Genomic DNA, 24,795 nt, shown 5'->3' on the forward strand with positions numbered 1-24,795 from the left:
GTCAAGTAGCCATGCCAGTTCAGCAACTGACTATCTGGGCAGTCTTTGTTCAGGAGCAGGGTGGAACACGGGGGCTGGGGGCACATTGGTAAGAAACCAGTAACTGCCAGGAAGAAAGGAGTGTGGGTCATTTGGCAGGTATATAGGAATATGTTCAGGGAAATGATTTTCATTCTTGCAGGGATCTGGTATTCCTTGTCTGTGTCCCTGTCCCTGTCCCTGTCTCTGTCTCTCTCTGTCCCTCTCTGTCTCTCTGTCACACACACACACACACACACACACACACACACACACACACACACACTAATGCACTGATGCATTCGTTTCAGGACAAAACCAAGTAGTGGGAAATCTTACTTAATGACACCCCCATCTGCTCAGCTATCTAAGTCAGGTTTAGGAGTCATCCTAGATTCTGTTCTATTTCAGCGTATAACATTTCATTACTCACCAGCCCCTGCTAATTTTATCTTCTAACTATTTTTGGTCTTCCCTGTTCACACTACTACTACTTCCTAGCCCTTGTTTGGCATTATCATCTTTATTCTGGATTGTTATAAAGCCTATTAAATGGTTTCTCTACCTCCTGTCTTTTTAGTTTAAATCCATCCTTCCACTATGACCATCATATTCTCTCCAAATGCGAAGTTCTCAGTAGTTCCTACTCAGTGGAAGCTAAAGACTCTGATCACATCTGCAACACCCTCTGCGCTCTCCTCTCCACTGACCTCTCTCACTTCCTCCTGCTTTCTTATCCACTCCCTACTTTGTGCTTATACCTTGCCTAGGTAGTGGTTACCTATTGCCATGCAACAAAGTTGGGAAAAATGTAAAAGCCATGGCCCAAGAAAAGGGGAGACACCATGGCAAGTGAGGAAAGTGGGGAGATTCACTCAAGTAGGAGTTAAGGCCAGGATTAGATATCAGCTTGGAGATTTGCACTGGTCCAGGCAAGTAAGGGTAAGGACCTGGATTTGGACCTGGGAGTAGGGTTAGAGGGGAGAAGAGGAATTTTAAAAGTATCCGGGACAGTCCGTGGGTACCTGGTTGGCCGTGGAAAGTCAGCAAGAGGGAAGCAGTGAGGTCAACGAATCCAGGATTTCCAGCTTCAGTGCTTGAGAGTGTTTCTAATCAAGACAAAATAGAGAAGTAGGGATATGTTTCGGGAAGAAGGTCATAAGTTTAGTTTTTGAGTTATTCTTAATCACTTTTGATTTTTGTCAGCATAACTCGCACCCGTGGGTGAGAATCTAAGTCACAGTACAATTCTCATGACAAAAAACACTTTGTTCTTCTTTCCGCCACTCTTCATGCTTCTCTTATCTCTGAAGTCTCTTCTTCATGCTTCTGCCTGTTTCTTCTAGTATTTAACTCTGAATTTCTAAGTAATCTGCCTAATCTAGTTCTTGCTTTCTTGAATTTTTTCCTGATTATGGAGCTGTACTTTTTATCAGCTTGAGATATTTTCCCGTTGACCTCCTATTAAGGTGAGACTTCAGCACCCTTACTTAGGTCTCGACTTGCCCGCCCTCCATGGTTACCGAATTTTTGTTGTTGTTGCTCAATCCATATCTGGTACCGACTTTATTATGCAGGTATCGCTCGCCACTGAGCTACATAGTACACTCTAATTGCAGCGCCTTTCTTGTGCAATCTGCTATCCTTCTTTCTTGTGCAATCTGCTATCCTTCATTGAGTGATCATTGCCTCACTTTGGATTGCTTAGTTTTCTATGTCCTTATCAGGACGTCTGCCCAAGCCTACTGACAGAACTGTAGTATCCTTATGATTTTCTACAAAAACTCAAGAGGTTGTCAGTTACACATATTTTTTTCTTGAGGTTCTTCCCTATGGGTCGCTCTGTCTTACCGCTCCATTCTGCGCTCGTGGCTCCTTAGGCAAAGCTTTCGTCCTGGGACCCCTCTCCTGGGTTAGCTCCCAATAGTGGGATGCTGTATCCTTCAGATCTGCTCAGACGTCACCTCCTCAGAGGGGCCTTCCCTGACCACCTGGTCTAACATAATACCACTCCTTTAACCCATTCCTCTCTAGCCCTTTACCTGCTTTAATTTCCTTAGTCGCTCTCAACTTTCTCTCTCTTGCCCACAAGACTATAAACTTCATAAAGGCAGACACTCCATCTCTTTTGTTCTCTGTGCCTGGATTCGAGTATGACACATAGTAGGAGCTAAAGATATATTTGTCTATTAACTAAGCAGATGGTCCTTGAACTTGGAGTTTGTCCCACCTCTGCTACGGTCAAGAGGGTCATTACTTGGGAGGTTGCTCCATCAACATGGGCCTCTGTGGAAGAGCCACACTAACTCCTTTCAAGAGTGATGGTGATGAGCTAATGAGATAGTGTGTGGAACGTACTAGAGTATCACTCTCAATAAGAATAGTACCTTTTTTTGTGATCAGGGAGGAATTTCTTGTCATCTCAGTGAGTGACATTGAAGAATTTCCCAGCATCATCCTCATATAAAATATTCTCCTCCACTGTGCCCAGTCTTAACCTTGTACTTGTCACACTGCGTATCCTAATTCTTTTTCTGACAAAATGTAGTCATAGTAGGTGGCCCAAAGGAGGCTGATTCTAAAAAGGACAGGGCCACATGTACTTCAGTAAAAATGAAGACTTTCTCAACGGAAGACACTGCTTTTGCCATGAGTCTTAAAAGATGGAGGGCTTCAGCCACCCCCTAAAATTTATTTTTAAGACTAAAGGAAGTACATCAGAAATCCATTGTAAAGCAATCTCTGGGCATGTGATTTTCAGTTCTTTGCAGATAAACATGCTCTTAAATCATTTGTGATTCCAGTACCTGTATTACAAATGATATATGGAGATAATCCAGTTTACCTGGAATCCTGCTGGTGTCAAAATTTGCCTGGAGGCAGATTTTGTTATCGTCTGTAATTTATACGGTGATACATGTAAAATATATGGGCTCAGAGTCATCTACACCTGGCTTCAAATTCCAGCTTTACTATTTAGAGTCTCCGTGGCAGGGTTTGATAAAATTAACCCGAGACTTGAGAAACTATTCAGCCTAGAATTTAGGTTCCTCATCTGGATATGCTTCATAGAAGCTCTGGGATTACGGCTTTTCTAAGAATAGTATCACAGTCTTTCCAGCCTCCGGTGTGGTCCCATTATCCATGTATTAGTGCCCTAGGACAGCTGTAGCAAAATACCACAGACTGAGCATCTAAAACAACAGAAATGCATTGTCTCTCAGTTCTGCAGGCTACGAGCCCAAAATCAACATGTAGCTGGGGCCACGCTCCCTCCGAACCCTGCAGGGGAGAATGCTTCCTTCCCTCTTCTTGCTTCTGGTGTCTGCCAGCAGTCCTTCTGTCTTGGCTTGCGGGTGCATCACTCCCAATTCTGCCCCCTTTGTCACATGGCCATCTTCTCCCTGCGTGCCTCTGTCTTTGTAAGGCTTTCTTCTTCCTCCAGTGTCTCTCTTCTCTTATAAGAACATGAATTCTATTGGATTCAAGGTTCACTCTAGTTCAGAGTGACCTCATTCTAACTCAACTAATGATATCTGCAAAGACACTGTTTCCAAAGAAGGTCACATTCTGAAGGACTTTGACATATATTTTGGGGGGGGGGTGTTAATTCAACCCATAACAATTCATGCAGTCACTGAGCAAAAAAATTAGGAGCCATGCTTCCTTCATTCCATTATATTTCAGTTTGTTAACAAATATTGATGGATGTGCCTTCAAAATGTAGCTGACCGCTTCTTCCCACCTCCACTGCTACTCCCTGACCCCAGCTTCTATCATCTCTCCTGATTACCACATCAGCTTCCTCACTGGTATACTGATTCCATCCTGGTCTCCTGAAGTCCACTTGCTAGGTGGCAACCACAGTGATCATTTCACATTTCACAATTCTAATTAGACTGCATTACTCCCTTACTGAAAAGCCTCCAATGGTCTCCCATTGCAATTAGAATAAAATACTAATGCATATGAATATAGGTGATACTCCGCATGTGCTGGCCCTGACTAACCTCCAAACTCGTCATGTGTTACTTCATCCTTCGTTCACTGTACGCCCATCACCTGACAGCAAACAAAGCTTGCTTGTACCTCAAGGCGGGCTTCACCCAGAGACATGTTTCCTAACTGCTATTAGCCCAAACACTTTTTTTGAGGTCATTGAGAGCATGGAGGACCTAGGATATAGGTGTTCCTCCAACATATATATTTTTTTAATGAATAAAGTTCGCAGAATGTGTTCTATTTTTATCTTTAGATACTACATAAGAATAAAAAGCCTTTCCTAATTAAATATTGTCGATTTGGGAAAATACTGGGCTAAAGTTTTAACAAATTTATTTACAGCAGAACTTCTTAGCAATGTAATAATTTAATTCTGGAGGGATATAGTATGAAGTATTTCTAAACTTACCTAAATAGGAAAGAGGGACCCTGGCCCAAGTAGTACCTTTTGGGAGATCCTGCTATTAGGACTATAGAATGGTCTTTGGAGACAGATGAGGACTGGCCTGAATTTCTTGTTCTGAATTTCTATGTGAACCTGGGCAAGTAAGTTACATCCTTTGAGGGTCAGTTTCTCATCTGTAAAATGGGATGAGAATAGTACCTGCGTGGTAAAGGTTAGAAATAAAAATACAAAGCAGTTAGCTCTGTTGTGGTACAGGGGAGCATTCAATAATTAATAGGTATTTTTGGCATCATTATCATGATGCTGCCTTTGATCATGGAAATGGTCTTTCTAGTTCAAAAACCATTATTAACATTTTGGGACATGTCTACTTTTTACTTCCACCCCCTCTCAAATGTTCCTTCTGGTTGGAGTGAGATTTCAAGGTGGAGCTCCCTCCTACTCTGTCAGGTGGTATTATTGTCTCCTGTTCCTGATTCTTTGAATTCCCTACCGCTGCGTAACTCAAGTGTGTGTCCCTTTTCTGTGAGTCCAAGGATGTCATGGAGGAGATTGGGATGAGAAGTTCATCTGCAAGGTGAGACACCGCTGTCTGATGGCAGCGGGGCAGCCTGTGTAAAGGCAACAAGTGTATGGGCTCAGGGCCACTCCAGCCAAAGGTTGCCCGTCCCCTGGCATGTTGTGTGTGGGGCCCTCTCTGGGAACAGAGTGCTTCAACCATCAATTGGAGAAATTAAAATGATGTCGTAAGGAAGCTGAAGAGCGGATCCTTCAAAATAAAGGTTTCCTTCTACCCTTTGTTCGCATGGAAATCTTTTTTGCAAAGTAGCTGGATTTGGGATTCGGGTTGGTATTTACTTCAGGGTTGCACAATAGCTCTTTATTACAGGAATCAAATGCTTTGGATATGCATTTGAGAACACAGAGCTGCTTACACCGTTGGCTCTGTTCTTTTGTCCTCATTCTGAAGTCTTTCTTTTTGGATTCTTTTTCATGGTAGAACACACGCCCTCCGGCCCCAGGTTTCTCTTCTAGAGGCCTTGCGTATCTAAGCGTGTTGTTGGTGCTTCCACACACAGACGACAACTTGACAACTCGGCAGGATTTTCCGGTTGGCCTCTTCTGCTGGCTGTTTCCATTGGAGTTAAAGTGTGGTGGATAGAAAGTGGTTTCCGGCTCATTTTTTAGATGTGAAACATGAGACCAACTGGCTCTCAGGGGATGGGCTGGTGGTGGGGGCGGGGGGCAGGAAAGCCCTGATTTGTGGTGTTTGCTGATGTCCCTGGTGTAAATACTCCCACCAGGGCTGACTGTGAGCTGTCAACAGACATCACTGAACACCGAGCTGGAGCGAAATGCACAGTAGCTAACCGTTAGATAATCCCCCCACCAGACCCATACAAAACACTTAACTCCAAAGCAGAGAGAATAGTAAAGTGCAGTACAATAATTCGGAAGTAATGAATTTTGAGTATTTATGACATTTTTCCAATCTAACTTATTTAATGGTAAATTTTTGGAGTTTAATGTGTAACAATGGCCATGACCAATAACTGATTCTCCAAGTACCGGGAAGTCTGGTTGTTGGTTCTAACGCACTGACGGGAACTCCGAGAAGTCACTGTCCTGCCCAGGGCCACTGATTCAGTCATGGCAGAACCTAGATTAATACAAACTCTTTCCAAAAACCAAATTTCTCTAGAAAGATTTATTTATTAATATTTCTCTTTATTTCTTTATTTATTTTACTATATCCTCTACCAGTCTTTGAAAGGGTCTAGGGCCATTACAGGCTGTGTTATCTATCCAGACAATAAGAGTCAGAATATCTGAATATAATTGTAACCAAAGATGGGAGAGCGGAATGCAGGTTGGATTTAGAGCCATAAAAAAACCATGGCGTTGAGCTCGCTTGGCCCCGTTGCTCACCAATAGCGCAGTCTTAAGCAAGTCGCTTACTTAATTCTCTGGCTTTAATTTTCCAGTCGGTAACATGAAAAATTGGGCCGTATGAGCATGTATTATCTCATCTAGGTCTAAAATATCATGATTCATTTTTTGGATCCATTTGTTCAACAAATATTTGCTTAGTACCAATTATGTGCACATCTGTTATGGACTCAGTTTCTGGCAGAATTAAACACAAATGTAAGAATAATAACTGTTATTATAACATCTCACATTTATACAGAGCCTTGTAATTTACCAAAGAGAAAATAAACTCCGAGTCTCTGAAGTAAAAGAACAAACAAAAAACTTTACTCCTAGGAAATGCAGAAGGTCATAAGTAGGTCGTAATAAGGAATTTAAAAACTAGCATTGTTTTTGCCATATTGATCAGCTGCTTCACTTTGTCTTCAAAGCCAAAAACTGTATTTTCTGATTATAAGATTAATTATTTTAGAAAATTTAGAAATTCTTAAAAAGTACTGAGGAGAAAATACCACATATCTAATTTAATAGCCTGCTTTTATTTACCTAATATTTTAGTATATTTTTTGAAGCATTATTATTAGTCATATTAACTGCTGTATATAATTTCACCTTTTTGGTGTACAGAAACCTACTTATCTTAACTTGTTTACATTGTTGATTATTTTTATTATTCTTCAAAACATTGTAATAAATAACTTTGTATAAAAAATTGTACATGGAACAATATTTTCCAACTGTAATATTTAAGGTTTAGTAAGACAGTTTTAGCAAATCACATACTTTTGACCTTTAGCTCATTGGATTCTGCCAATATTCCTAGATTTTATTCTGTTTCTAAGCGTGTATTAAATGGAAGTTTGTCTGAATTCTTCAATATGATATATTTGAACTGGAAGGAGTGCCAATGTTTTCATATTATTTCAACTATGATAAAGTGTATGGTTAATTTTTTTCTTTCACTTTCTATGAGTAGTGGCTTCTGGTTACAAGGTTTATTAGTTTAGAAATACTCTATAAATGTTCAAAAAGTAAAAAGATTCAGGCTAGTTTAGGATAAGCAAAACATTTGAGAAGGATGTTAAGAAAAAAAAATGTTTCCATTTACGATAAGAGCTTTCATTGCATTAGGAGAGATGGCAGCTTAGCATAGTTCAGGAATTCTGCCTGTTAAATGAGACCCACGAAACAAAAAATGTCGCTTTAATTCACCTACATGGGAAACCAAGACTTTAACCCTTGTTTGATTAAATGTTAATGAGATCCCCTAAGGTGACCCAACTCTTACTTTTACGAATTGGATATGTCAATTAAAATAAGAACAGTTTTACTTTTTTTTTTTTACATCTTGGAGTCAACATCTGCTTACAAGGGAAGTGCTGTAACTACCCTGGTTTCTCAAATATTAATGGGTTCCATTAAAGGGAGCTGGAGGTTTGCAGCAGCAAGATTGTGAAATTAGATGGTGTGATTAGTTTCTTGCTTCTGCCCCCAGGAAAAAACCTTTTACTGGAAGAGTTGCTTCCAGTATGTTTTTAGTACCACAGTTGTTTTTGTTTTTTTTTTTCCCCCTGAACCAGTTAGAGAGTAAGATTGTTAAATTCAAGCATTCCTTCAAAGTGGCTGTTATTAAAACATCAGCGAGGCAAGTTCACATAATTTAAAAATTATTTTATCAGTGCCAGAGTGGTCATTACCCTTGGGCTTCTTGGAAACCTAATTTCAGTTCCTAAATTCACTTTGTTCTTTATTATAGTCAATAATAAGCAAGAGCAAATTATAGCTACACACTGTGTGTGATTGGACTTGTTTTCATTAAGCATGGGGACTTACTAAGTGTTTTATATTTCGATATATAATCCTTTACCAAGGTTATATATTCAACTCAATTACAATTATAATTTTGTATCTTATTGGGGAAACGTGACAAAGCTTTTTAAATTTCTACAACCAGTGTTTTCATATCATGCCAAATTGGGTTGTGATAAGCGGGTGGTTAATAGATTTTACATATTCCGTGGTATTTTTTTTTTCATGTTTTATGTTTTTAAGATGCTGTAATGGTTTGGTATATTAAAGCACCAAAAAGTAGGCATGATATTTGCATAATTGCCTTATTTTTTTTTGTATCCAGAAATCTCAGTGAGTGGAGTATTTATTTGTTTCATATCTTTTACGTAGACTTTAGAGCTAAGAACTTGGATCATGCTTGGATAACGGTGATGCTGAGCAATGTATCAGCACCGATGTAGGGCATCATAATCCTTAGCAGGGTCAGAATCTAGGTGACGCAGGGGAAGCACCTGCCTGGGGTACAAAATTTAACAGTGCCCCCCCCCAAAAAAAACAGTAATCAAGATAAATAGTATTTTAATACGCTATTTGAAAAGAATCAAAACCAATGCCCAAAAATCCATAATAAAAAAAGAAATGTCAGAATTTTAGAAAAAAGATGAGCTTTGACCCTGATTGCCACCAAACTCACCTTATACCCTTGTCCTGACCCTGGTTGACTTCTCGTCCTCATTTCTCCGCTTTCATGCCTTGCATGAGGCACACCTTTGAGTCCCGTTATCTTATCCAGCACTGGTGATAGTAATCCTCGCTCTCCTGGCTATGTTATTAAGAGATTCAAATCAGCTAAAAATACCAGGTGAAGCCCATTTTAAATACAATTTACATGTTTATTTACAAGTTAGGGGAATCATCATACAATTTTAAGCCATTATTATTATCAGCCCAGATGAACACTCTAAGCAAACATCAGATTTGAAGAACCTTGGAACGCTTTCTGTTAATCAGATTTGAAGCCTAACTCTTGAGTTTATGTATCAGGGAACTACAAAGGCAGGGACCTAAAGATAGTTGTGGAATCCTCCCTCTCTTCCTTTTCTCTCTCTCTCTCTTTTTTTTTTTTTTTTTTTTTTTTTTTGTTCGTAGATGCAAAGGATACTGATTTTGTAAGAGATAACAGAGGGAACCAGAAATCCATTTTGTTTATTTTAAATTTCTCTGCCAAGTGCCCACGGACAACTGAGGTCTCACCTTTGCTCATGCTAATCCACCCGCCAGGGATGTCTACCCCATTTCTACTGCCTGTCTGAGGTCCACTCACCTTTTATTCACACCTGACCTTGCTAAGGCTCTCCTAGGTCGCCACCACCTGCAGTGTGTTCTGTTTCCTCTGCTTTCCTGTAGGGGGTCGACTCTCACTGCCACTCATTTGGGGATTTAATTACAGAGCCTTTGTTGTCTAGAGGCTTTAGGCTTTAATCCTCCATTGAATTTACTTTCCAGACTATAGTTTCAGAAATACAAGTCCAGTTAAATAGCAAATCTCTTGAGGAATGTCCCCACAAGAACCCCATTCTGCCTGCCCCCCTCCCCCCTGCAACCATTAGGCTGTTAATTTCAAGATGAGCAAGGATTGGGTCTGTTTTATTTAAGCGGTAGCCAAGGTGCTTAGCAAAGGGCCTTTACCCACAATTTTTTGTTTCTGTTTTTGAGTGACTAAATTACTATCTTGCATGTAAAAAGGCTAGGGAAATATTTACTCTCTTGATTCATTTGTGGCATGTTATTGTTTTCCTCCTAGACCTATAAGGAATGGCGGGTGCCATGTGGAATGTGACTGTTTTGTTGGTCCTGCTGATGCTCTGCCCTGGTGGCGATGGGATGTTTCGCTTCATGAACAGAAATGTCTGGGTTTCCGGGCCACGTGAGGGAGACACAGGACAGCCATTATTTCTCACCCCCTATATTGAAGCTGGGAAGCTCATACAAGGTAAGCCTAATCAGAAAGCCACTGGTATACTTTCAATAGCTGTTGTTTTCCTAAGCAATTATCGTACAGGATCCAAACTATATTCTGATGTTTTTTACCCACTGCTTTTAGTTCAAATATTAATGATTTGATGTCATGTATTATCAGAGTTATGAGCTAAAATGAGAGTTTGCCGGGGCCCGTTGGTTGGGTCGAAAGAACTTCTGTTTATAAAACTAGCACAGGGCCTGTCTACCACTGGGCACTCAATAAGGCTAACACCAACCTTAGAACTTCCTGTGTGTCAGTTACCGGTGCTGAGGATTCCATTGAAATGTAAACGCGTTTAAACATCGCAGCAACCCACCGGACTAAGGAACACACAGGAAGCTAAGCAGCAATAGATTATGTCCCTTTGCAGAATCACACAGCCACCAGCTGGTGGAGGCAGGATTCGCACCCAGAGCCTCACTGCAGAATCCGTGTTCACAGCCATGGTGCTGGGCCCCTCTGCCTGGCAGGTTACCACCCAAACAGTCTAGGCCTCAGTTTCCTCATTAATAAGAAGGAGATGTAACAACTTACCCAACTGCCATGGATATTACAGGAATCAAATGAGAAAATGCATGTGGAAACTCTCAATATCCTATAAATTGCTCTCTAAATATTGTTTGCAAATGGGATTTTTATTGTTATTATTAATAGGAAAAAAAAAAAGAAAAATGTCATTTGGTGTCATCAGAGACTAAATTTTATGCCCAGGCTCTGCTCTTAATGCTTAGGTAAGTCGCTGTGTAGATAAATCAATCTTTCTGGACCTCAGTAGGTTTCCGAACTATACAACAGTATTTAGCAGCTACTCTGAGGAACTGGTATTGAAAGGAAGCAGAGAAATGGGGTGCTGGCTGGAGGAAGCTGTGGGGTCAGGCAGAGTCATTGAGGAGTGGTCTAGCAGTTGGGAAGGTTGATTGGGGTGGGGGACACTCTTGCTGGAGCCCCTTAAAAAGTAGCTGAGAGACATGGCATCTGGTGTGTATATACCATCACTGGCATTAGTGCTCCAGAGGACCAGAGTTTATCCCTCGTCCCAGGAGGATGGGCAGGGTGAATGCCTCTGAGGCTGGCAGGTTGGTAGATGATATGGGAGTGTGGAAGTGATACTTGAAATTTTAGGGAAATGATCTTTTTTAAGGGTCAAAAATAAATCTATCTACTCCATATGGGAAGTTCAAATAAAGCAAGTTTCCTTTATTTGGAGTGTTCTTTTAGCCAATAGGATGTCATTGTCGTTTTTGTTGTTTGGTTTAAAACCAAAATATTATTCTATCTTAAGGGTGTATTCGAATCCTGTTCATATGTCTTTTCTGAAATACACATTGGTTCCATGTTTTTCCACCTCTTTTCTCAGAAAAGGTGAAAAACTTTGATAAGGTAGTCAGTGTACATTACTGTACCTTAGATAATATAGTTTCATAATGTAGTCAGTTCCTTTTTATAAAAGACTCACTTTTACTTGCTGTAGGAAAATCATGAATAGATGGTAGCCTAATGGTAAAGGCTCATATCACTAGACATATATGAAGAGCCAGAATATTATTAACCCAAATCTTCCAAGTGAGATTCCGTGCATTTATTTTGGCTTCTTTAGTAAGTGAATACTGATGACTTAGAGTATGTTCATTAACAATAAATCAAGCAAATCATTTAGCTTAGAATTAAGAAGGAATTAAATACTCATAACCAGCTCTACCAGTCTACAGATGAGACTCACATGCCTTACATGATTTGCCCAAGGGGATGCAGGTAATACTAGCAGAGATGTGTTTAGGACCCACATTTTCCAACATCTGCTCTGTGATATGCCTGCTATAATTTTTTTTTCTTTAAGAAGCTTGTGCTCTCCCAGAGTGTGACCCAACACACACACACACACACACACACACACACAAAAAAAAAAAAAAAAAAAAAAAAAAAAAAAACAATTCAAGACTAAGGCAGTGCGTATCAGAATACTAAAGGCTTACAGTTGAGGTAGGCATGCTGGAGCTTTTGAGAAGGAAACTATCTCATTATTTGGCACAGTCCAGGGAGAAAAGAGTCATAGTTTTAAGTAAATAGAACAAGCAACTACCATTTAAAAACTTCTATCTCCAGTACCTAGCACAGTGGCTCTAGGTAATTGGCACTGAATCAATATTTGTAGAATTTAAACTTGAGACCTCAGTATGTGCTGGGCATTGTGCTTGACACGCACATTAGTTCATTTAATCCCCAGAGTAACCCTAATGAAGAAAGCATAATTATTGTTCCCATTTGACGGATGAGAAAAGCGAGGCCCAGAAAGCTTCAGTATCTTACCCAGGACTATTGAAAGCTAGTAAGTGGCAGAGCTGGAATTCAAACCTATCTCTGCTGACTCCAGAGCCCAAGGCATGAACAATTGTGCTATGTGGCCAGCTCTGGAGGTGAGGGTATTGGGCAAAATTTGGGTACATGGAAAAGGGCTTGTGCATCCGCAGTGAGGAAAACAGTTTAAACAAAGGCATCAAGAGAAAGTGGCCATGGTGTGTCTGTATCACACATCCGGTAGGATCAAGAGAGAAGAATATAGAGAAATTCCCCCGAGAGGTCATCGACAGCCCTCTCGTTTCTGTATTCCTTGACTGAGCCTTTTGGTTATGGTCCTCAGCCGTAGCAAAGAAAGATTTCAAGGGAGATAGTTTCATCTCTGTCCCTCTGTGCCAGCCCTGATAGGTCACCATCTGATGAGTGACAATATTTAAAATATTAAATCTGATGTACTGTCACTTTCTAGCATTCTGTTACACAGTCAAAATCTTCAACTGGAATTTTAAGTGGCCGATCCAAAATCTGGCACATCTGGGTATTCACATGCAGCCCTGATAACATAATTAAGGATAATTTTATTTGTGTGCTTTACTGAGAGTTCAGGAAACTCTGGACAGATGGTCAGCTCGTACCCCTAAATCTCTTTTGTTTACTGAGTCTGTCCAAACTTTAGGAACACGGGTCTTAATCCTGCAGTGGAACACTATTGGGATGAACAGTCATCCACAAAGAAACAAGGGAAATTTTTATTTTTTTCAACCCCCAGTTAGCTGGCTTAGTGTTATGTAATTATAATTGCATGTTGACTTTCTCTGCAGCTAGAATACATCTTTATTCTCTGAAATAAAATGAATCTAGGAAGCAACTTTTAGCATGTTGACGAACACTGCATTTTCACAAATTTTAAAGAATATTTTTGCTATTAGGTCTGAATTTATTGTTAATTAGTGTCTGGTTGTGCCTTATCTGTACTGAGGGTGGCCCAAGTCTTGGCGAGTGTGAAGTGCACCCTGATTAGCTGGGCTGTGGCCTGCTTTGGTCACATTCCAATCTTTTTGAACCTGGTAACATTACAAACGCTGTTAACCACAATAAAGAACAAGGAGGAAGTGGAGAAACCTTTTCCTTTCTTTAACAGTTTTAAACATTGGTATTGTGAGTCATGGTTACAGGAAGAAAGAAATTTCTACATCTTGGGGGTTTATTTTCCATGTTCCATTAATAGGCTCGGGAAGAATGAACTGAAGATTTGAAAATATTTTAAAAAATCATTCCAGTTGAAAGGACTTTTAATTATTTTACTTTGGTTTAGTTCAATGAAATTTAATATGTGAAACAGGGTGAACTACTTTTTTTTGTGGGCCAGAGGAAAAAGTTTTCTCTGAATTTCTTAAGAGCTTAATAAGGCCTGCCTGCCTTAAAAGGTTTTTGTAGAAATAAACTAATTCTCTTGCATCGTCAGTGTGGCCCGTTTAGTTCATTCATTCATTAACATTCATTCATTAACAGAATGTGTGGACGACCTTAAGCATGTAAGTCAGCATGATATGTCCCCAAGGGTACGAAGACAAATTAGATAAATTCCTTCCTTTCCAATAGTGCCTGATCTAGGAAGAGAGGTAGGAAATGTACCTGAGTCAGTACAGGTAGCTGAGAAACAACATGGGGTCCTCAGAAGGGGAGGGCTGGGGAGCGGGGCGGAAGGCAGGCGGGGGCAGGGTGGGAGGGGGGTGCGTCTGTGTCATTTTCAGAGCAGGCCCGCGGGCCTCGGGCAGGGCGGGTCTCAGAGAGATGGATGGAGCCAATCAGCCCTCTTCCGCATTCCATTCCCTCCAGCTCCTTTCTCTTACATATTTTCCCTTTTCTCATTCTGCTCCGACCTTTCTCATTTTCCTCCATCTTCTTTCACGAACGTTCTCCTGCTCCCTTACCCCTCGGGGATGACATCTCACTCATTCCGAACCCCTCGTCTTCAGTTCTCTGCCCTCCTTTCTGGACAGTTTGGGGGAAGTTCTCTGAGTGTGAGAAGGTTAACACGTTTGTGAAAAATATTTCAAAAGTGTTTTCTGGTACAAATTTCCAGTTATAAAAGAAGTACATCCTGGGGACATAAGGGACAGCGTGGTGACTATAATTAACAGTCCTGTACTGCATATTTGGCCGTGGCTAAAAGGGCGGATCTTAAAAGTTCTCATCACTAGGGGAAAAATTGTGTAGCTGTGTGGTGACAGATGTTAACTACACCTATTGTGATGATCATTTTGCAATACATACACACGTTGAATCATTAGGGTGTACTTTGACTGTCATGTTATAGGTTGATTATATCTCAGTTTTGAAACTGGGCCCAAAACAAGTGTTTTAAAGGCTGCCCAACTTGAGGTGGAAGCAAAGAAGGGGAGGGGGAAGAAATGGCTGCCAGACGGAAGGCTGAGAAATGAAAGAGGGCTGCCCACTAAACATCCACCTCCCTTTTCTTTTTCTTCAAAGACTTCTCTCTCGTTCCTTTTTCTGTCTTTTTTTTCTGGAGGGGAAATAGATCTCGCTGGAAGAGAAGGGACAGAGCTGGAGAGGCTGGGTTACGCGATCTTCGCTGGGGGAACTGGACTGAGCCAGAAAAAGGCACCGTTTTCTAGACTGCACTTGGGGTGGCCTGGGCAGATGACAATCGTCCCTCCCTTTGCTCGAGCCCTTCTTTTCTGTCCAGCTCCATGGGAAGGGGTCATCTGCATGTTTTCACTCGATCCCCACAGGAAGCCCAGAACGGGGAGCTCGCCGCTCACATTTGACTTAAAAGGAAAGAGACTCAGAGAGGTGGAGTGACTTGCAGGGAAGCCTAGTCAGGGCTGCAAACCCAGGTCTGTCCAACTCGGAAACCCATACTTTTCCTACCGTGCCACCCTAGCAGGGTCCTCTGGAAACTGCCTGTTGACACCTCTCCTGTGTCCCCAGCATTGCCTCTGCCCCCAGGTGCCCCCTGCTTTCATTCAGTGGGTGCATTTCAGAGACAACAACAGCAGCGCTCCCTGCAAGCCAGCCGTTCCTCCACAGGCTGCACATGCGTGGACGTAACGTGTCCACCTTCCTCGGTGAGGAGCTGGCGCTAAATCTCTGCCTACGAAAAGGGTCACGGAGCGGGTCGGTAGCAGCGCCAGGACCGGCGAAGTACTAGGGAAAAGGAACCGTGGGGTAGGGAGCGGGGTTTCCCTCTGGGGAGGCAGCGAAAGCTGGACACGTGGCTCCGGGGGGTCAGGCCCCGGTTGGGAGCACCCCTTCCCTGGATGGAAATACTCGCACTTGGGCTCACTGCACCCCATCAGTGACGCCACCAAGTGCCCATCAGTGACGCCACCAAGTGCCCAGTCGGGAAACCATGGGAGACCCATCAGCACTGCAGAGCCCGGGGACTCCAGCACCCACGGAAGGCGTCTTCAGTCAGTGGCCCGTGGGTGGGAAGGATCAAGCTGCCTTACCTCCTCTGTCTCCTAACCACTCTCCGACAGAGCAGGTCTCAGACTTAAATGGCATCTCGTGAATAATTTGTTTGGGGGAGGGGGCACTGGCTTTGTCACTACTAAAGGACTCTTCTTTACTCAGATGTCCCTGTCCACTTCCCCACCATGCCCAGATACCTAATTTCTGTTCCTTCTCCTCTCCCTTTCTTCTGAATCACTGCTTCCCCTTCCACTTAACCTGATGACTAACTCCAGGGAGTGAGAATCGGTGCAGAGGGTGGGGGAGGGGGCAAGCTCCGACTCCTGGGTTTAGACCTCAGCTTCCCTTCAGTACCGCTGTGTGGCCTCGGGCAAGTCACTTAACCTGTCTGTGCTTCAGTTTTCTCATCTGTTCAGCAGGGATAATAATTATACCGACCACCTAATGTACGGTGGCGTTTTAAAGGCTCTCTCCTATTAGCATTATTTCCTCCTGGGTGGCCTTAGCAGTGTGAGCACTTCCTTTTTCCCCCTCCCTGTTCCTGTCCCTTTGCTGACATATGAAAGCCAGGACCTCTGCCCTTTACAACTGTCCCGTTGTCCTATTTGGCTCCCTCTGAGGAGACACGAGGTCAACCCCAGTCTCACCATCTGCCTCTCCGCACCCTCCCTGGCCGTCCTCAGCTGCCCCCACTCCCCATGGGCCTCATCCATTTCCCTTACTGGAAGTAGCAGGCCCCTGGCTTTCACGATAAAAGGGGGTGTGGAGAACACAGGGCTCCCCCCACCCCCAGGCTGAGGGCTACTTAGCTTTGTTGTATTTCTTGCAACCTCTCCTTTAGGGTCAGGTGACTTTATTCTGCCCTGGCCTTCCAGGTGGCCCAATGGAAACACCTTGGTTTACTTGTCTTTCTAGAGTGGAGTTGAGATTAGGTGATCTTTTCCTTTTAATAAAAGTCTTATCATCACTCATAAATGATATTTAGGGACCCACCCCCCAAAAAAAGCATAAAGACGTCACTGTACTTGGCTAAATTGTGCATGTCGAATATGTGGACTTGTCCTGAACATGCTGGAATTTGATACAGTTGGCACCCTTCTGCCTATTCCCCCCTAGCCTTTCTGATCACTCCATCCCAGTCCTGGCCTCTGGGGTTGGGGGTGTCAGGGGTCAGGTTGAGACAGAAAGGGCTAATGCTGTATTGTTTCTCTAACCCTTGGGGAAAATCCTCCCCACCCCCAGCGAGACAGTTGAGTGCGGTGGCGCCTATCCGAGGACAGCACGTGGAGAGCTATGTCGGCTTCCTCACTGTGAATAAGACTTACAACAGCAACCTCTTCTTCTGGTTCTCTCCGGCTAAGGTAAGCCTGCGACAGTGCCCTCCCAGGCCGCTGGCACTCAAGGGTGGGCTATGCTTCTCCGGTATAGAAATGTTAGCCTCTAACTAAACAAAGCGCTTAAAAAAATATTTTCATTTTCTTTTTCTAAAAATAGATGGCAGTGACTCTGTGGTGCTCAGCTTTGAAATTCTTTGCAGCCTTATTTGGAATAGTAATCCTACCACCATCTTCCTGCCACCGTCTTCTTCCTATCTTTCTTGTTGTTTCCTTCTAAAAAAACTACCTGGGATAATAGGGAGCCAAGGAAGATAAGGGGTGGGAGGATTCCTGAAGTTCACAGGTAATGCATATCCGAGCATGTCTAAATTTAGTCAATTGTGGTCTTATATGGTTGCCCTAGCTGTGGATTTTACTGGGCCAATTAATATTCCCACACTCATTCCTTTGTGCATCTAGTACCCATTAATTGAGCAGTATTCTGTGGGACACAGAAGAGAGGGATTTGAACCCATTCACTCCGAGCCCTTAGGAGAGGGGTGGGGAAGAGTAATAATCTGGGATGGCTTCCTGTAGGAGGGAGCCATTCACCCTCTGAAGTCCATAATAGACACAGGTAGGTATACCCTTGTACTTTACCAATCCTAATAAGCTTACTTCAAAGTCACATAGTTCTTCAGCCTGAACAAATTATTTTAGGCTTATGGGTGCTGGTGGGGATATCGGTAGAGGTGCTGAGATGCATAAATAACTATTAGCCCACCAAAGGGTAATTTTCTATTTTTATTTCCCAAATTGGATTTGCTTTAGGAGCCAAAGAAAACAATGAGAAAGCTGTCGCTAGGGAGGGTGGTATTTATATCTGCATGTGATTTGCATATGGCTGTGTTGCATATATAATGACTGGGTAAATTGCTTAATCCAGGATGGATTTCAAATTAAATTGCTTCTGTTGGTACTGCTGGGTTGGTTTTCTTTCTTTTCTTTACATCTCATTTTTGCTTTCCCAAACATGGCCTCTGACATCATTCACCACGTATTTGTGGGTGGGGGGAGGCATGTAAGAAATGGGGAGGAATTCTAGATACTTTTGGGTTGGGCGCATAGTAGTCTGCAGGCGGTCAACTAGCCTTTCCTGGAGTGAGGCAGGTGAGGAGGCCTGAACACAAAAATGGAAGGAGGGACTCACTATCAGGGTAGTTCAAGTGCAAGCTTGCCCCCTGACTGTCCTCCACATTCCTGCTGACACCTCCCCTTGGTGAAACCCAACTGGAGACTAGAGGGTGAGGGAGTCTCTTCCGTAGAGGTCTGCCTTCCAGGACACAGAGCAGAGGGTGGACCTTCAAAAGCAATCCAGAAAACATCCAAATATCTAGCACAGCTCTCTTCAGGAGAACTGCTATAAATTAAACCTAGACAAATGACCTACTCCTAACAGGTGGACATTTTCCTTGTGACCTTGGAAGCCCCTTTGACTTGATGCCTTTTGGAAACCATAGCATGCAAGTGCGTTTTTAATATCACGTCGCTCAATGTTACTGTGTGTGGGCATTTATCGGGAACCCTGTCGCATTTGTGTCCAGTTGCTGCTCTACAAACGATCACCAGCTTCATGGTGTAAACAACACAGATGTATTGTTTCACAGCTCGGTAGGTCAGAAGGCTGACGCAGGTCTCCCTGGGCTGAAATCAAGGCGTTGGTAGGCCTGGGGTGCTTCTGGAAGCTGCAGGGGAGAATCTGTGTCCTTGCCATTGGCAGTTTCTAGAAGCTGCCTGCTTTCCGCGGCTCACAGCAGCCTCCTCTGCTTTCCAATCCTGCTTGGGTAGGTTGAAACCTCACATGCATTGCTCCGGCCGACTCCATGGTCACTTTGCCTTCTCTGACTCCTGTCTTTTGCCTCATTCCCTGACACTGAAGGGACCTTGTGATCCCATTGTGCCCACCTGGATAATCCCAGGTACTCTCCTTATGTGCAGGTCAGTTGACTAACAACCTGAATGCCGTCTGCAGCCTTAATTTCCCTTCGCCAAGGGGCTGACCCTACTCACAGGTTCTGGGGATTAGGATGTAGACAGCTTTGGTGGTCATTATTCTCTGCAAAACAGAAGTTTGCCTAGATTTGTGGTTCTTAATAGGTTCTCTCTCAGTGATTCTCACATTTCGTCGTATTTGAGATTTACCTCCAAATCCCACCAGAGACTCTAACCTGAAATTGGGGGAATTAACAGGTAGGGCATACTTGAGAAACCATCGCTCCAGCCTGCAGGCCACTGCCCTGTATTCTGTGTTCCTGACCCCAAGGTGGGCCCACACTTCTTTTTGCCAGAATGAAACACCTGGCGCAGGCAGGCCCAGATGGAGGCGGTGTGCACCTGGGATGGGGGCTAGAGTGGGGGATGAGGAGGCAGATTAGCTTCCCTAATCCTGCTTTGTTCTTCCTCCAAGGCCTGCTGGGCCTGAACCTCCCCTGCGTTCTCGTTCTCGGTCACCCCACCGCCACCGCACCCCACCCCAGCCCAAGAAACCAGATTCCTTGCTCTCTCTTCTGCTTTGGTGGCTGTTTATGATACCAGTAAGTTCCTCAATCACTTCTGCATATTGAGTCTTTGAGTCTTACTTAATAACAGCCCAAATTTGTGAAAACAGGAATTAGGTGAAGGAAGCGGTCTTTTGTCTTCACAACAAACCAAAGACACAGTCTTTTCTTTCTTAGGTTGCCTCTGAGCGGGTGACCGCTTCGTCTACAATGCAGGGGACACAGTGAGACCCTAAAGCTGGTCAGGAAAATGGGCCTGGGTCTCACACCCTCTCCGGGTTGCCAGACTGATGTCTGAAACCCACAGCTCCTCCGTTACACAATGACAGAGCTGTTGGGGTTCCTCCCTTAATTAAATGAAGACTGAGCCACCCATCTCCTGACCAGCTTATGTTTTAGGGGGAGCAATAATGTAGTCCTAAACACATTCAAGATGATCCCAGAAGACAGAAGCACAAGGCCACCATGCCAGGAAAGAAGCGTAGGGTGTTCTAGTGGAAACCCTGGACTAAGCTTCAGGGGAGAGAGGCAGAGATGAAAAAGTACCGCTGACAGCTGTCACCTCGAGGCAGCCAGGATAGATTGTTCCAAGACCTCCTTACCCGGGGCCCACATGGAAAGCCAGGTCTCTGAGGCCCCAAAGCAACCACCCCTGCCAAGTCAGTTGGGTTATAAATTATGGAACCGGCCAGTTTGGGTAAAGGGGATAAAGCATGTGAGACAGAGAAGCTGTGGTCGCCCAGACTGGGGAAGAGTTGAGTTTCTTTTATTTGGCAGGAATATTAATCCATTGCCTGTCTGAGGGCAGCAGCTGATATTGTCATCAGGAGAGAAATGACCCTTTAGAAACACTGAAGGCAGAGAAAATAAGAGATCCAGGAAGGATGCCACATTTGTAATATCCTCTGAGTATTTGGGGGTGGGGGGGGGTGCTGCTATTTCTCAAATTAGTTTTGTCTTCCTGTTATTTCTGTGAGACTCCCCTGTTATTGTACACAAATGAGGGCATAATGGATTCTAGAAGCTGAAGTTGGTGTGCAGTGGGTCTGTAATCTGCAAGAGAAAGAAAGAGGCATTTTGCCTGGGATAAAAAGTATTGATGTAATGAAGCCAATAAAATGTAACAATTATAATAGCTGTCGTTAACTGAACATGGACTCTGTGCTAAACACTGCATTTTTTAATTTAATCCTTACAATAACCAAGTGAGGAAGGAATTGTTAGCCTCCTTTTATAGACAAAGAGAATTACAGAGATTAAATCATTAATCTTCAGTTGCCCAAAAACAAATTGGCAGAAGTGGAATGTAAAGTGAGATCTAGGACAGAGAAATCTGGGCTCTTGATCATCATGGCGATCCTGAGAAAACTAGTCACACAAGACACTAGAATCAGTCAAACTGGCACAGAATCTTGGCTTCACTACTTGGGCCAGATGTGACCTTGGGCACATTTTCTTAACCTCTCTGAGCATCGGTTTCTTGGTTTTAAAACAAGGATTAAACAGCTCCTTGGCAATGGCTTTGAGACCAATTGGATAATGTGGGAAAGCCCTTAAACTGGAGCCTGATACATAGTAAGTATAATTGCTATTGTTATTAGTTCATTGTTATCATCATCATTTTCATTATAATTTTTTTGTTATTAACACAAATACCATACAGAGTTAAGCCAGTCACAATTGAGGAGGTTAAAGAAGATGGGGAGTAGGGGGCGATTCCAAAGTGGAAGTAGCTGAATGCCAGGCAAGCCTGTGGATTCATTGCTACTGGGTAAGGAAACCACAAAGTGAAATTGGGGTTTTTCACATTGAAGAAGAAAAAGATAGATGTAGATGATTATTTTTTTTAATTAATATCCTTCTCACTGGAAAGATATATCCGATATTTGACTTTCTCATAGGAATATAGGTAATTTGTTGGACGCATTTAGCCCAGATCTGCAGATTATGTACCTCAAATGTCATGGAGTCAAAACCTGAGATGTTTGCAGTTGGGCCTTGGCCCCTTCATGGAGGGATCCAACTTGCTCCATTAGCCAAAAGCAATGGCTGGGATTCCTGGAGTCGAGTATCTGGTGACTGAGAAAGGTCATATTATATCAAGGAGACTGGAATGGGCTGAGGCATGGGGCCCCTGGAGGCAATATTTGAGGTGTATCCTGCCTTTCGGGATCATACAGGTGTTGCTCCTGCTTAACCAAAGAGCAGGAAAATCAAGAGAGCATGGGGTTAGGCTAACATAGTCCACAAGTCCACAGTCAAATTCAAGGGCCAACGCAGAGGCATTCTCTGCAAGTGGGAGCATGTGTACCCCAGTAGTGCCCGGCAACCAGCAGGACAGGCTCCCCTGGGGTGAAGGCATGGGATCAGGCTCCAAATCTCCCGTAACAGCCCCGGCGGCGGAGCACAGTAGCAGCTGCTTCTCAGAAATGCCTGGGGAGCATTACAAATAGGACAGGTGCCCCAGCTCTGTGTCCAGCCCCTCCCAGCAGAGTCTGATCCAGCAGGAGTGGAGAGGGTCCAGGGATCACTGTTTCTAAGAAGCACCACAGTGGTCCCAGAGCAGCTAGTCAATGAGCTTGAATTCAAAAAGAGAGAAATAGAGGTCAGGACCCTGGGATTCTAGTTCTCGGTCTGCAGTCCCTGTTTCCAACGTAGGACATGGCATTCATATGCTCTGGGCCTCAGTTTGCTCATGTAGAAATAGAGATGTTAAACCTAGTTGATTTCTAAGGTCCCCTCCCAGTCTTACATTCTGTGGTTCCCTGTGTTAGTTGGCTTGCTTGTGTGCATGCCTGAATGTACAACTTAAGCTGTGGAAACATCTACAAAGTCCAAGTCAGGGTCCAGGTTGAGTGGCTGAGCCCTTGAATTTATGGCCTCTGTGCTAGCTAAGCCTCCAAACAGTCGCCAGTGATCTTCGCTTCTTGGTCTGCCTGTCTGCTTCGTCCCCTTCCATGCTGCATCCAGGCTGGCCTTTGTGACCAATACATTATAGCAGAAATGATGGCGTGTGACTTCCAAGGCTTATAAAGGACAAAGTTGCATGGGCCTTGGTCTCTTGGATCCCTCACTTTGAGGAAAGCCAGGTGTTAAAGCGACCTTCTGGACCAACCCGCATGGAGAGGAAGCGAGGCCTCCACCAGCCTTGGGTGAAGTTCTGGCCTAAGTCAAGCCTTTAGATGACTGCAGCCTGGCTCATAACTTGATTGCAACCTCATGAGAGACCCTGAGCCAGAAATGTCCAGCCAGATAGCCCCGAATCCCTGACCCACAGAAAACAAGAGACGTAATAAGTGATTATTGCTTTAAGCCATTAAGTCTGGAGACATGTCATGCAGCGTTAGGTAACTAATACAGCTTCTTGTCATGTACTTCGGGCTGTGACTGTGATATCTTGTGACAACTAGGGCTTTGGGTATGGTGCCTACTGTGCTCATTTCTGTTTGTTTGTTTATTTGTTTGCCTCTCACCTTCCTTTCTACTCTCGTACCTGCTCAGTGATAACAGAGCTTTAAACACTTTCCAATGCAGTGACCAATGCAGTGACCACAATACAAGGCTCTGCCAGTAGAGGGTGCTGTAGGGACATTGCAGGAGGAAGTTGGAGTCTTCTCGTCCCCTGGTCCTGTGTTTTGCTTTCTCTTCACCCTGCTGCCTAGTTTGTCAGCAATATGTGTGGGGGGACACTCAGTGGCCCTCGGCCTCAGTGGGGTACCCAGACCATGAAGACCCTCAGCAAACATATAGCCGTGGCTCTGTCCCTAGGATAACGACCTGGCTGTGGCCCGCTCATCATGGACACCATACCTTCCAGGCCTTGCCAGCTAGCGGGCCTCCTAAGCCCAACCCTTGGCAGCCCCCTCACCAACCCTGGCCACCTGCCTCTCTGTTCCCCGGTGTTGGCCCAACACTGAGGATGTAGCGCCCCATGCTTGCTCATGACTGATAGAGGCCAGAACGGACATTGGAGATCGTAACAGAATTGAACAGCAATGTTTCCAAGTAAAAAAAAATAATAATAATAACAATAATAATTTTTTTTAAAGAAGAAAATGTTTAAATAAAAATACTGTGTGGTTTCTATCTTCTGATTGACTTATAATTGAGAAAACCACCCCATTCGGAACCCTTCTCTCCCACCTAGAGACACCAAGGGCAAAAGTGTTGTCTGGCCTAAGGAACCATGAACTGAAATCAGGAGCCAGGGCAGCCAGTTCTTCCGTCTCAGCCTTATTCTGTCCAAGATCGCAGGATCACCCACCTGGGCTTTATTTTTCTCTCTTAGCAGATCAACATGCTCTGCTTCTTCAGGTATTTGGCAGAAGATGGCTACCCTACAGTTCCCAAGTTTATCTGTCTTTGGACCATGCTATCAACAGAGATTAACTAGCACTTCTCCTAAGGACAGAATGTGATTGGCCCAGTTCGGGTCAAGGGTCAAGCATTCTTTCTTGGTCCAGTCAGCTAAGGCTGAGGGTGCTGGGTCATGTGACATAACATGGGGAATGGACCCTTTCCATTGGTGAATGGAGAGTTGGTTCTTAGAGAAGGAGGTGTGAGCTGGACAGCTCTCTCTAAATACAGCTTAACCATAGATGGCTATGAATCCAATAGCCACAAGGCACAGATTTGGAGGTCCCAGACATTTGTCCTCTTTGGACTTTCACTGTATCTTTGCTGTATTCTTACGGCATCAGGGATCGGGAAGAATAGAAGGCAGGTGAGACAAAACAGGAAGAAAGTAGCTCAGAACGATAAATCATAGATCGTTCCATGCAGAGGTATGTTTGAACTCCGCAGAAACCTTTGTGTGACTGATTCCCTTTGATAAATGAAAACTTAACACGGAGAAGAAAGCAAATAACATTTTCAGCCATTTCTTTCTTTACATCAAGTAGAGGGAGTCAGGTCTTTTCTCTACCATCGCCACCCCCTATACCCCACTTCTTCTAAAGTCTAACTTCCAGGCAAGAGTCACAAACAGAGAAGCCATAGTGACCTCATGAAGTAATG

The 24,795-nt window shown here is 43.7% G+C and overlaps 1 protein-coding gene across 1 annotated transcript in view; it reads left to right on the forward strand.

The window, feature by feature from the left end:
- The window catches only part of CPVL (carboxypeptidase vitellogenic like), a 105,630-nt gene that overhangs the window by 5,618 nt on the left and 75,217 nt on the right, over positions 1 to 24,795 (forward strand). The window contains exons 2-3 of the mRNA XM_090287792.1: positions 9,954 to 10,142; positions 17,148 to 17,266. Of these exons, the coding sequence (XP_090143918.1) occupies positions 9,965 to 10,142; positions 17,148 to 17,266 (297 nt within the window). The 5' untranslated portion in view covers positions 9,954 to 9,964. The remainder of the gene's footprint in view (positions 1 to 9,953; positions 10,143 to 17,147; positions 17,267 to 24,795) is intronic.

Source organism: Furipterus horrens, unplaced genomic scaffold, assembly GCF_987537825.1.
Source record: "Furipterus horrens unplaced genomic scaffold, mFurHor1.1.pri manual_scaffold_9, whole genome shotgun sequence".
Taxonomy (NCBI): Eukaryota; Metazoa; Chordata; class Mammalia; order Chiroptera; family Furipteridae; genus Furipterus; species Furipterus horrens.